This window comes from Choloepus didactylus, chromosome 3 (genome assembly GCF_015220235.1).
Source record: "Choloepus didactylus isolate mChoDid1 chromosome 3, mChoDid1.pri, whole genome shotgun sequence".
NCBI classification, from domain to species: Eukaryota; Metazoa; Chordata; class Mammalia; order Pilosa; family Megalonychidae; genus Choloepus; species Choloepus didactylus.
The window spans coordinates 75,379,063-75,392,821 of record NC_051309.1 but is presented as its reverse complement, the minus strand read 5'-3'; the positions used below and the strand labels follow the sequence as shown (position 1 = coordinate 75,392,821).

The 13,759-nt window shown below is 40.6% G+C and overlaps 1 protein-coding gene across 3 annotated transcripts in view; it reads right to left on the bottom strand.

Annotated features, from left to right (window-relative positions):
* MOB1B (MOB kinase activator 1B) overlaps nucleotides 1-1,010 on the bottom strand; it is a 144,014-nt gene extending 143,004 nt beyond the window's left edge. For 2 of the 3 annotated variants that reach the window (XM_037829939.1, XM_037829937.1), the window contains exon 1: nucleotides 805-1,010. In XM_037829939.1, coding sequence (XP_037685867.1) covers nucleotides 805-818 — 14 coding nt within the window. In that variant the 5' untranslated portion in view covers nucleotides 819-1,010. The remainder of the gene's footprint in view (nucleotides 1-804) is intronic. The other variant, XR_005215875.1, reaches the window with a different exon arrangement.
* Between the last annotated feature and the right edge of the window lie 12,749 nt (nucleotides 1,011-13,759).

Sequence of the window (13,759 nt, the reverse complement as noted above, 5' to 3'; positions counted from 1 at the left end):
TATAATGACTTGCAAAACAACTCGGCGGTGGACCTAATCAACCCAGAACACACTACCCAGACCATATTTGGTGGATGTCTAAAAAGATAAAGGCTTTGCGCCTCAGGGAAGCACGCTGTTTCAGGAAGGACGCTTGGGAGAATCAGGAGACTACTCCAGACCCTTTTCCCAAGACCCCAAGCTGCCACAAGGGGATCTTGACCTGGGAAGCAGCTTCGCTTTAATGTTACACCCGCAGGACTTGCCACCCCAATTTCCCAACCCTAAAACTTAAGAGGGAAGTTTTTTTTTTTTTTTTTTTTTTTTTTTAAGGCCCTGGCGTGACGGGGAAAGTACAACACTTATTTTCTGTGCTTGGAACACAGAAATAGGCAATAGGCAGCAGGGACGCAAACAGCCGACTGGGCAGGCATTGAGTACCGGTCATGCGGAAGAGTGGGAGGTATCTACGAAGAGCGTACATACAAACAAACCCCGGGATAAGAGCGAAGGCAAAGGTGGGGATGATGGAGAATTCCGGACGCAGGCACCGGGATGTATCCAGCCTGGGGGTCTGGGAAGAAAGAGCCTTGTTAGGGGCTCGGAAGACTCCACGCTCGCTCAAAGCGGGCCGGTGTGGAGGCGGTAGTCAGGCAGCATAAATGCTGCGGGCAGGTTCCCGGAGACCGGCTCGGTGGGAACGCCCGGCCCCGGCAACGCGGGGCTAGGAGAGCAGGGCCGGGCCGAGCGCAGGCGGCGAGCGCTGAGCCGTCGACCCAGGTGGCGTCCGAACAAAGCTGGCGGGCGAGGGGCCTGGCTACTCACAACAAGAAGCTCATGTCGGCCGCGGCGTGGGCTGCGGACTAGGCGATCGCGAAACCTCGGGGCGACAGCGGCGACGGCCTGGGAAGAAGAAAGGCGGGAGGAAGAGAAGGAGAAGAGAAGGAGAAGAGCGCCGGCTTTCCGCGGCCGCAACTTGTTCGGCTTTGCTAGTTCCAATGGCAGGCAGAGGGGGCGGAAGTGGGAAGCGCACGGCTTGAATCACTTAATGGGAGGGGAACGAGAGGGAGGCGGGGAAAGGGGCGTCAGCCCGCTGCCTCGGCCACTGGGCCGCGCCGCTCCCACCAGGTCCTCCTCCTCAGCCCCCTTCTGTCCCAGCCCTCGAGGTCTCGCGAGAGCGTCGCGCGCCCACCCAGCCTCTCAGATTTCGGCGCCCTGCCCCTCACCTTTGCAGCGGGGGATACCCTGCGCGTCGAGGCCTGTCCACCCGGTTGGGGGTCGCGGCAGAACGTTCCGGGCCGCTCAGCCGGGTTTCAGCGGTCAGAGAAGTGGGCTGCAAGTCCAGGATGTCAGGGTTCTGCAGTGAGGGATGGAATTGCCTCCAGCGTTCTGTCCACAGTGAGTGCCCAGTAAAGGATGATGAAAGGTTCTGGAGTCGCTTCTTTGCTAGTACAGTATTTAAAAACAGGATGGAGTTTCATCCGGTTGGAGTGGTTTGGGTGTCGTTCTGCCAGAAGAGGAACTAAATGGGTTTTCAAGGTCTCTGTCGTTTTATGAGCATATTTTAAAACCCTGAACCGGGAGAAGGTCAGAATCTGTCACTGAACAGGCAAGCTAGACTGTCATCAGCAGTTGGGAAAACTGATGGAGCCAAGGAGGAGAGCTGAGGTCAGTTCACCGTGGGCCCCCGCATGGTAGGCTGTTTATCAGTGGCAATACTGATTAAGCAAGTATGGGGCTGAAGTCCTTTATAACCACTGGGCACTCTGATGCACAAAACATTCTAGGAGCTAGAACGATTCAGTACCCTTAATAGAGAGCCTTTCTTCTCACATAGTTTAGGAACCCAGGGCAAGACTTGATATTCCATTTAAGAATCGCCCATATAGCTTGAATATGGCATCACAGTATTATCAATTTTAGGTGAAAATATGGGTACCCATTTATTTTACACAAGAAATGTTCATCTTCTTTACTTTGAGGTAAATTTTCAAGGAAGCTGAACAAAACTTAAATTGTTCAATTATTAACCCTACTTAAGCTTATTATTCCTAATGGCATTAGTTGACTTGAAGGAAGTGCACATATGTAATTTATTCTGTTGTGTTTATGTACTATTAATTTGGCATGTTGGTAAATCAACCAATTATAACATAGAAGAAAATACTGGATTCTTGACACATCTCAGGAACAGCAAAGTTCACAAGAATATTAGGAAGACTGAAAGGCTCAAAAGACATGAGAAAAAGAAGGGTTTATCTCAATATAATGAAAATAATGGATTTATGGCATAGAGGCCCTGTGTTACAGGTCTTGATATGGTACCAACTTGCTGTATAATTTACTTTGGGTCTTCTAATGGTAAGACATCCATTACCAAGTTTGGAAATTATGCTATTTGGGAAGAGCAAGTCAAGTCAGTTAACCTGTCAGAGCCTCAGTTTCACGCCCTTTAAAATGAGGGCCTTGGATTATTACCTTATCTCCAGGATGACAGTTTTTAAATTCTGTCATGCCACAGATACCCTTCAGATGTCTGGCACACAATTTCCAGCTGCTCCCTGATTGGGCAGACTGGCTTAAGTAGCCTTACTTTTGGTCTTATGCAAACTAGGTGAATCCTGTGACACTGAATCAGGAGAAAGATGGGCAGAAGAGACAATCAGCAAAAATACCTGCTGAGTGGGTCTTTATCATACCACTAGGAGAGCTGCCTGGGGTTAACAACTGATAAAATTTAAATATATTGGTGCTAAAAATTAGAGAGGTGTGATGTTAATAATACAGAATATAATTCCAGATGGTTGGACATTTAAATCACACAAATGGCTGTCATGTAAAATTTTTCAGCATTTCAGAAACACTGGGAAATTTGGATCAGGGTGTATATTCAAATAGATATTTCTAATTCTAATCTTTCTTTCACCAATCTATATTTTCTATCAACTCTCTTCCTAAAATTCCAACTTAAAGAAATTACTCTACTGATCAAAATCTTATAGTCCTTTTCTATTGAAGCAAGTTTATAAAAATTTGTATTCTATCCACCAATTTTTCAAAGACATGTTAATTTTGTGATGTCTTTTTAAATCAAAGCAGAGGTGTCAAGTAGACTTTTGACTACTATGTGAGGCCTAGGGAAAGATCTGAACTGAAACATAAATACAGCAAGTAAATACATTTGAGGCCATGGGATTGGCTTTCTTAAATAGGAATTTATATGCCAAAAAAAGGACAGACCTACCAAAGTGTTACCTTTAAGCATCTCTATTTCTTTTTTGTATACTTCTCTTCCCAGTTAGCTCAGTTTCCCAATCACTATCTATGCCCTTTCCCTCAGTTGCATTATATTCTCCCTTTCCCTTAAGGTTAGGATTCCTATCACCTTAAAAAAGATGGTTCACCGTAGGTTTTATCAGATAAATCAATCCCAGATAAAGTAACACCAGCTATTTAACACCAGTTAAAGCCAGGTCTCCAAATAGTAGATGGGGGGAAATTTCTTCTTATTGAAGTATTTCAATTAAAAAAAATACAAATGTTTGAATTATTATTAGAATATCATCATTTTTGCTACCCCTAATGGATGAATGACTCTGAGACAATCAGACTGAATGTGCCTCCTGATGGAAAAATACACCACTAACTATGAAGAAGTTTGCCAAAAAAGTAGAACTGAATCTGATCAAGTCTCTAAATCCAATTACCAATTTATAGAAAATACAGAGAACAGAAGAATGTGTTAAAGAGCATGTTAAATGACACCACATGGATGCAATCAGCAAAATCTAAACTGGGGGAAACTATTCAGGACTCAATTTCTTCAACAATGCAATTGCAAAGAAAAAATAGAGCTGGAGGAAAAACCTAAAGATTAAAAGAGGCATGAGACATATCAACCAATTGCAATGTACAGAACTTATTTGCATCCTGATTGAAACAGGCAGTCTGAAAAACAATGACAACAAATGTTTGTGTCATTTATGAGACAAATGGAAATTTAAACACTGCCTGGCTATTTGATGATATTATGGACTCATTGTTAACTGTGGTTAAGTAATAATATTATTATTTTTTAAAAGTTCTTATCTTTTTGACGTATTTACTGAAACATTTACAGCTGAAATGATATGCCTGGGATTTACTTCCAATTAATGTGGGGGGGGAAGTAGATAGGCATAGAGATGAAACAAAATTGGCCATAAATTGATAATTGCTGAAGTCAGGTGATGAGTATATGGGGTCATTATACTGTTCTGTTGACCTCTGTTTACTTTTGAAATTTTCCATAATAAAAAGAAAAACAACCCAAACAAAAAACAGGTCTCCTTTTGAAATGATCTAGAAGAAGTGTTGTTGATGTGGCTTTAAGAGGAACTGATATGGAAGATGATTTTTTGGACTAAAAAATTCTCTCCTTGCCCTCAGATAAGGCAGGTGTTTCAGCCTATATATAAAGATTTTATTTACCTGTAAATCCCAAAGCAGATGCTATCAATTCCAGGGCAAAGAAACGCTGAGTTCCAAACCTGTGACTAAATCTGGGCATCAGTATTTCTTGAGCCACTGTTCTCTTCTGATTCAGTAATGTGATCTGATTCTGGAAGAATAGATACCTGAACAATAAATACTCGAAAAACTATACTTAAGCAACAAATCTTAGTAACCTGATGAAATCCATTCTGTTATGTAAGAGAGTTTTGATTGCATAATATTTAGATTATGTGCTAATTATTCCATCTAATTAATTCAGTTATATGAGGTTGTTTTTATAGCTACCATTTATTGACAGGCCAGTCACTTTGCTAAGCTTTTCATATATTTTATCTCTATTATATTTATATGAGGTTGATATTAGGTGTATTTTCTCTATTTTCTCGATACAGAAATTAATGCTGAGAGGTTAAGTAACTTGCTCAAGGTCACACAGCTAGTAAATACAATTTGAATTCAACAAAAATCCATTTTCCCCTAGGATGGTCTAAATTATATTGAATAATTCTAAAAGAAATTTGGCACGCTTCACAATCCTCCTTAAAATAGCTAAGTCAGCAATTCAAACTGACCCTTAACCATGCTCTTCAGATTTTAGTTCTTTATCTTACACGTTAAAGACCAGCCAATGTAGAATAGTGAATGCTTCTCAAGAACATGTTAATTTGATGTAATAGAAAAGTATGGAAGCGTGAAAGTTTGGTTCATGAAGCTTGGTGTCCCTCAGTGCATTCATTTATTACTAAAGCCTCTAAAATTTCCATCATGGATCTATAGGTTGTTGGGCAAGATGGACAATCAAATAAATAAAACAAAATTAGAAATCATATGTGTTATGACAGAAAAGTCCATGTTGTTATGTGAGTGTATATTAAGCAGTCCTGACCTATTTGGGGCCGTCAGAAAAGAATTAGATCCTGTGTGTTCAGAATGAATAGTATGTATTTATTCCTTGCATTTAAATTCCTGTTACAATAATAAACAGCATAATTTAGTAGACCTGTTCCCTGCTTATCATTGCCAGCTCACTTTTGGTGTTATGAAGCACTGCAATACAGAAATTGATTTTTGTTTTTGAGAAGCCAGTCTTTTAGAACTTTTCAAAAGGTGCTATTTTTAGTATCATTTTGAGGATCTTTGTCCATAGGACATAAATTATAAAAGGTTTCTTGCATAGAGCTTGCTGAATAAATGTCAAACTTAATTTCTTGCTCTGTCAAGTTTACCATTGCCCACAATTAATTGTTTTCCCCACTAAACTGAAGTCATGTAACTGCTTTTCTAGTAAGCTGCATGGGGAGGAGGAGGGAGGGTCCTTTCTGAGCCTATGCTAAGCTGCTTTTCCCAGATTGATAGGACATTGCCAATGTTGGAGAGCCTAAAATTAACTCTGCCAGCTGTGTTTTTGTTTGCTGCATATAGCACACGGGCTCAGGGGCTCAATATGCTATGCTTGCTTGCTGCTTCACCTGGAGTGATGTGCGCAAGAGTGGTAACTAAGCAGCTTGAAAGTATATGGGGAGACTAAACAAATAAGTCTGTCCTTGAATGTCAGAAGAGCCGAGCAACAAAGGGGGATGGTGGGTCTCTGGATGGAGGAGTCACTGCTGAGTATGTCAGATAAATGGCTTAACTTTTAACCTTACTGAAGTTTCTCAGTGAGCAAGCTGCCAATCTGCTGTCAAGGATTGAGAGATGATAATGGAGTTGTCAAGGAGTCTGTATTTCTAGCCCACCCACCTCCACAAGGTCCTTTTGCACGAAGGACCATATATAGACACAGAGAGTATCCCAACTGGGTGGAACTTAAAAATATCCTAGGAATCAGCAGCTGTTACTTTCACCCACACAAATTCACAGTTGGCTTAATTAAATAGTGCCTGTTCTCAGGCACTGCATCCCTATGGGTTGTGCCTTAAGCACTTAAGCTGCTTCTCTGTACTCCATTCTCTTCCTCAGATTGACATAAAACAGAATGGATGCATGGAAGGGATCAATTATGAGCAGTTCAGGGCTTGCATCAATATAAATACCTGTATGAGCACTGGACTCCAAGTACTCCAGGGACCCTAGACAAGTCTTGGCCATTTGTTCTCTCTTGCCCATGACCATTACCACACTGTCTTCTTAGCATCTCATATTTTCCATAGTTGTTATAGTTACAACCATAGCAACCTGATCAAGCCACAATCTTATAGCTGGAGACATGACTTAATTCCCCTGACCTCCACTGAAAGGAATCTAGTCTCAGATAGCCAAACCATTTGTTTTTCCTCAAGAGAAATATTCCAGCACTCCCAAATTATCACTGTCATTGAGGTCTCTATGGCATCAGAGCAACCAGGAAGCATCCACAGAGCAAAAAACCAAAGTACTCGATCCCAGCTTGAAATTTAACCATGTGTTTCCAAATCCTTTATTTATAGTTCATACTCCGTGTTTCCACACCAATCATTCCACTTAAGTATAGGATAAAGGGACTTGGCAAAATAAAACCATACTGGGCAGGAATATTTCTACCCAAAATAAAGACATGAGGAATCAAGTGCGGGTTGCTGGTGCTGAGTTCCAACTTGGCGGGCCGGGGCCAGGGAACCTGGTCAGCCCCTGGGGGAGGCGATGGGCATGGGCAGTAGCGCCCTCCACAGCCCCCCCCCAGGGAACCTGGCCAGCCCCTGGAGAGGGTAGTGGGCATGGGCAGTAATACCCTCCACAGCCCCCCGGGCCTGAGAAAGTGGAGCCGGCTACAGGCCCCATCTCCCTCACCCAAAATACAACCGTTAGGGGAAGCTTGCCAGAGAAAACCGCCCCCCTTTATCTTGCCCGCACACTCCCCGTTGCCAGAGCAACTCCCGCCACCGCCAGTGAGCATACACCGTTGCCAGAGCAACTCCCGCCCTTTTCAAACAACCTCTGCGCCCTCTCAGAACCAATCCTAGCCTTTATCCCCTCAGCATTGCCATGTAAGGACCCCACACCCCTAACACCGACCCTGCCCTCTATGCCACCCTATATAACTTGTGCTCACCCCTGAATAAAGGCTTTTTGTTCTACCCCATTGAAAGGAGAGTGTCTCGCGTTTCTCTCTCGCCGCCCTCCACACCTTGCACGCTTCCGCCGGGGACTCGGCCAAGTCCCCCGCCTCACCCTCGCCTCCGGGAAGAGCTGCCGCTGGTACCCTTCAAGCAACGCTGAGCATAGAGGGTTCCGTGGCTGCCCGCCCCTAGCTGCGACCGCAATCAAGTAAAGAAGAAATTCTGCAATCACAGCATAAATTAAAAAGGCACTTTGACCACCAAGAAGACAATACTTCCAACACTCATTTGAACTCTGCATTGATATCACAGGATCACAGATCCAATCCTATAAGAGATGCTATTAATATTTACTATATAGCCTTTAGCCCTAAAAGCATTGACTATATGGCCAAATGGCCAGTCTAAGATTGAGAAGGTGTGTGTGTGTGCATATGTAAAGAAATTAAGATAGACCCACAACTCTGTTCCTAGGAACAAAGCCTCTCCCTTTCCTTTGACTTCCTTCCTCCCTCTGACAACTCACCAGGACTTGCATCCTTTATCAGAGTCACTGTTACAGGGCCATCATGCTTGCAATTTCCATGTTTTCCCTGGATCATCAACAGCCCTCCCCAAGCTACAAAGCATGGCTCAAAATGTCAGTTCCTCCTAGGAGGCCTATGCGGTTACTCTAAGATTGAAAGCAGCTCTTTGTTCCCTGTGATACCTAGGGGTCAACTGTGGCTGCCTGTCCGGCAGTAGCTCATAGCGAGCTTGAATAATCATGGGATCATATGAGAATCTAATACAGAGCTGGAAAGAGACCACAGAATCTTCAGGAAGTTAGGGGCACTAATATTTATTTTCTGCTGTGTAGTTTTCTGCCAGTAATCTTGCAAGACTCTATACTCCTTTACTTTTCACAACAACCCGCAGAAGCAGATGTTACTGTCCTAGTTCTGTGGATAAGCAAATTAAATCACATCTAATACAACATCAGTAGTGAGTAGTGGGTCCAAAATTTGAACCCGGGTCTATCTAATTCAGGTAGAATTGAACCATGCCAGGGCTTTGTATTAAGAGTTGGAATTTTATGTGCCACACAAACACAGCATTATATAATATTGAATCACATATTAGGAAAGTTAATTCCCTTTTTAATTCATTTTCAATTCTGATTATATCAAGGAGAAAGTCTTGATTTTATGCTAATATGGTTTTAACACTTCTCTACTATTTTTTAGCAGGGAGCTTAGGCTTTAGACCCAGAACCTTCAGCAGGCAACAATATCTAGCTAGAATAGCATTTTGTTCTTATTATATTTATTTTTATGCTTTTCTTCTACTTAAAGCATGTGATACTGGTTTCCATTTACAGTAGTAATGTGAAATATAGTCTGTCTAAGTTCAAGATTTCTAGCATCCTGCTACCCAGGTTCGGTTTCTTACCAGCTGTTTGACCTTGGACAAGTTCATTAATCCTCAGTTTCCTTGCTTGTAAGTAGGTTCAATGACAGTATCTACCACATGAGGTTGATATATGGATTCAATGAGCTATTACCTGTCAAGCACTTGGAATAGTATTTAAAATATACTGTTGCTAAATAAATATGACAATTAAAAGAAAATGAGTTTTGATTTAAATTGGGCCAATCTCAACTTCAGCGTTCAAAACTTTGACATTCTCAATCTTGGCATTGCTGACATTTCAGGTCAGATAATTCTTTTTGGTGGGGGTTTGAGGAAGGAGGCTGTGCTGTGTATTGTAGGATGTTTGGTAGTATCTCTGGCCTCTGTCGTCCTTTCCCCCAGTTATTACCAAAAAAAAAAAAAAAAAATGTTTCCAGACATTCCCAAATGCCCCCTGGGGGGCAAAATTGCCCCTAGTTGAGAACCACTGAGTTAAAATAAATTATTAGGTAAAAAACATACTCAGATATGAGAAGCATCTAATGGTGTTTCAGGAAAAACTGAAGTTTTGGAAACACTGCTTTAAGTCAATGTTATTTGAAAATTAATTCCAGTAATTATGCAGATTTATGAATATGCTCTGTTTCCTGTCAAGGTGAAAAGTATTCAAACAACTTAAAAGGAGCTCAGCTAGGAAGTACAATAAAATTCATCTTTATTTTACTCTGGCCTCCCTTTTCCTCTCCTGCCTTCTCTTCCAATCAGTCCACCGCCCCCATACACCTGTCTGCACACAGCCATTAAACTGACTAGGCAACACTCTTTGTCCAGACTTCTCACATCCCTCCCTCCCCAATCAAGTATGCTCTTCTCTTTCCCCAGGACCTCATCCCTGAATTTTGAATGCATGGAAAAATGTAATCGATACTGATCCAGTATCAATATATTTTCAATTACAGATAGCAGAAAATTATATTCTAACTGATTGAAACAATGAGGACATTTATTCATTCACAGAAGTAAAGTTCAGAGGATGAGTTTGCAGGGTTGTGTTCATCTAGTAGCTACCATTCCATTTTTCTACAATTCTCTTGACTCTGCATTCCTCTGCATGCCAGCTTCATCTTCAGGTTGGTGGTTAATGGGCTACAACTGTACTTAACAACCATCAATGTTCAGACAACATTGAAAGAAATTTGTCTCTGAAACTTTTCCAACGTCTTTAATGAAAGTTTGGCCTCAGTTTATTCAGACTACTAAGTTATTTGCTTTTAATAACTATGTACCTGAAAAATCCAAACTATGAAGTGCATTATCTTTTTGGGTCATTGATAGATAAAATGAGGTAATATAAGTGAAAGCACTTTATAAACTCATATATAGTGTAACGTATCTTATCTTAGAAGGTTTGCTCTGTCTCTCTCTTTTTTCTCCCAGGAGTAATAGATCGATCCAACTAGCTCATGTACAGGAATTTTTTTAATCAGTTTTATTGAGATATATTCATATACCATATAATCCATCCAAAGTGTATGATCAGTGGCTCACACTAGCATCACATAGTTGTGCATCATCACCACAATCAATTTTAGAACATTTTCATCACTCAAAAAAAAAAAAAAAAAAAAAAAACCCCAAACAGCCCATACTTCTTATCTGCCCCCCATTATTATTGGCCCTTGGCATTGGTGTGGTATATTTGTTACTAACAATGAAAGAATATCAAAACATTACTGTTAATTATAGTCCATAGTTTAAAGTAGGTGCATTTTATCCCATATACCACTCTATTATTAACACCTTGTAATAGTGACATACATTTGTTCTAGTTTATGAAGGAATGTCTTTATATTTGTATTATTAATCATAGTAATCATCCACCACAGCATTCACTGTTATACAGTCCCATGTTTTATCTTCTAGTTTTCCTTCTAATGACATATGCAACTCCAAACTTCCTCTTTCAGCCACAATCACCACATAATTCAGTGCTGTTAATTACACTCACCATAATGTGCTACCATCACTTCTATTCATTTCCAAACATTTAAATTCAGCTTAGTTGAAAACTCTGCACAAATTAAGCATCAGCTCCCCATTCTCTACCCTCATTATATCTCCTGGTAACCTATTATGCTAGTTTGAAGCTGTTATGTACCCCAGAAAAGGCCATGTTCTTTTAATCCATTCCTATGGGTGTAGACCTATTCTGGGTGGAACCTTGTGCCTTCCCATATGACAGTTGTCCCAGATGCTGGTGGCCTCTCTCCGGAGTCCAGGTATCATGATGCCTTAATTGGGACATTTTCATGGCTTTGGAACTGTAAATTGTAAATTAATAAATCCTAATTGTAAAAGCCAACCCATATCTGGTATATTGCATTCTGGCAGCTTTAGCAAACTGAAACACCTATATTCTACATTTTAGTTCTATGAGTTTACTTATTATCACTAGCTTATATTAGTGAGATCATACAATATTTGTCCATTTGTGTCTGACTTTTTTCACTAAATATACTGTCCTCCAGGTTCATCCATATTGTCATATGCTTCAGGACTTCATTTCTTCTTGCTGAATAATATTCATCATATATGTATATACAGCATTGTGTTTATCCATTCATTGGTTGATGGACACTTGGGCTGTTTTTCATCTTTTGGCAATTATGAATAATGATGCTATGAACATTGGTGTGCAAATGTCTGTTCACATCCCTGCTTTCAGTTTTGCTGAGTATATAACTAGCCGTGGTGAGGCAGGGTTAGAATTAGGACGATGGCTGGCTGATGAGCAAAGGGCAAATTCCAAGAAGGTGTCAGGCCTCAAGGACAAAGTTATCTCTGAGAAAAACAGCAATAAAGAGCACCAGGGGCCAACTGACCCCACCTGAGTGAGTGATGTACGCTCACGCATCAACAAAGGAAGAAGAAGAGAAGGGTAGTAAATAGTTAATAAAAATTACAAAAGGAAAAAATTTTATAAAAGCAGATTGCACCACAGTGCCTGGGCTTCTGCCTCTTGCCTGTATCTTCTTTTGAGATTGTCCACATACCTTCATGCATGTGTACTTAATAAATTTTCTGCCTGCTTGCTCTGTCTGTACTGTGCCCCTGAATTCTTTCTTGCAGCATGGTCATGAACTTAGGAACCCAATTGGCAACAGGGGGATTGCCAGATGGGATTCTATACTTAGTTTCCTGAGGAACCACCAAACTATCTTCCACAGTAGCTGTACCATTTTTCATTCCCACCAACAGTGAATAAGTGTCTCTATTTCTGCACATCCTTTTGAATACTTACAGTTTATTATTTGCTTAATAGTGGCCATTCTAGAAGGTGTGAAATGGTATCTGGTCATCCTTTTGAGTTGCATTGCCCTGATAGTTTTTTTTTTTAATCTTTTTTTTATTGTAGAATATAACATTTATACATAAAAGAGACAACTTTCCAAGTGCAATTCAAAAAGTAGTTAGCAAATTTCAAAGAATATTACAGGTTACAGCTCCACAGTTTCAGTTATTTCCTTATTGTGAAATATAACATATATACAAAAAGGTACAGCTTTCACATTACAACTTAATAAGTACCTATAGATAAAATTTGAAAATACGTTAAGACCTGGAGTCTGTCGTCACAGGGTCGGCAGCCTTTTTATTTTAGGCTTTGCGGGCCTTTGCCGGTGTCTGTCGCATATTCGGCATTGTTTCTTTGCTTTAACCATCTTTTAAAAATGCAAAAATGTTCTTAACTGCTGGCCGTACAAAAACATACGGATTACTATTCGCTTTACCCAGCAGAGGGCGCTAGAGCTTAGGTTAGTCCTTCACCCCTTCCCACATCCGACCAGTTTTGTGATAAGGACCGAGGACCGGTAAGGTCTGCCAGCCTCCGGGTTTACTCGGACTTCATCTGCCCCGGCCCGGATCACAATCTTTTGGATCGCCACATCTGCACGTCTCCTCCTCTCTGGTAAGGCCTGGGGGTGGCCGGTGGTGCTCTCCTGGCGATCGTCAAAGCCACCAGGAAATCCCCATACTAGCAGTGACAATCTCTTTCGCTCTAAACCAAGCAAACACTTCCCTTTTCAGAGCAGAAGCCATAGTCCTTACATTTTGAATAAATCAGTTGAGTATAGAAAGAATGCATGAGTATCTCAAGACAATTGCATTTTAACAATTTTCTTTTTTTTTTCCCTAGTGATGAAAGTAACATGCCCACCTTGGTAGTTTGGAAAGTATTGAACGGTAAATAGAAGAAAATTGAAAAATTCCCCATAATCCCAAACCACAAAAAATAACTTAAAATGTTTATGTTCTATTAGTCGTTTTTTTCAAAGCATACTAGTAGGGCAATTTATGAGACTATTGAAATTTTTAAACTACATCTTAATAAACTTTTGTTGAACTAACTACAACATACATAGAGAAAAGTGCACAAACCTTAAATGTACAAATTCAATGAACTTCCAAAGAGTGACGCAGATATACCTTTGCAGCTACCCCCGGATCAAGAAATGAAATATTACCAGCATTCTTCACCCTCCTGCCCTAGTTAGAGGCAACTTCTCCCCAAATATAACCACTACTCTGTGCTCAAATACACAAATTAGTTTTGTCAATTCTTGAATTTCACATGAAATGAATTATTCACTAAATACCTTAAAGTATTTGGTTTCTTTCACTCCATATTATGTTTGAGGGATTCATCCATGTTGTTGCATATAGTGGGTATTTGTTTTTCGTTTTACTTTATTTAATGCTGTATGGCATTCAGTTGTACAGATGAATATACTGCAACTTATCCTTTATTATATTGTTATTCTTTTTTAATACTTTATTGAGATATAGTTAACGTACCA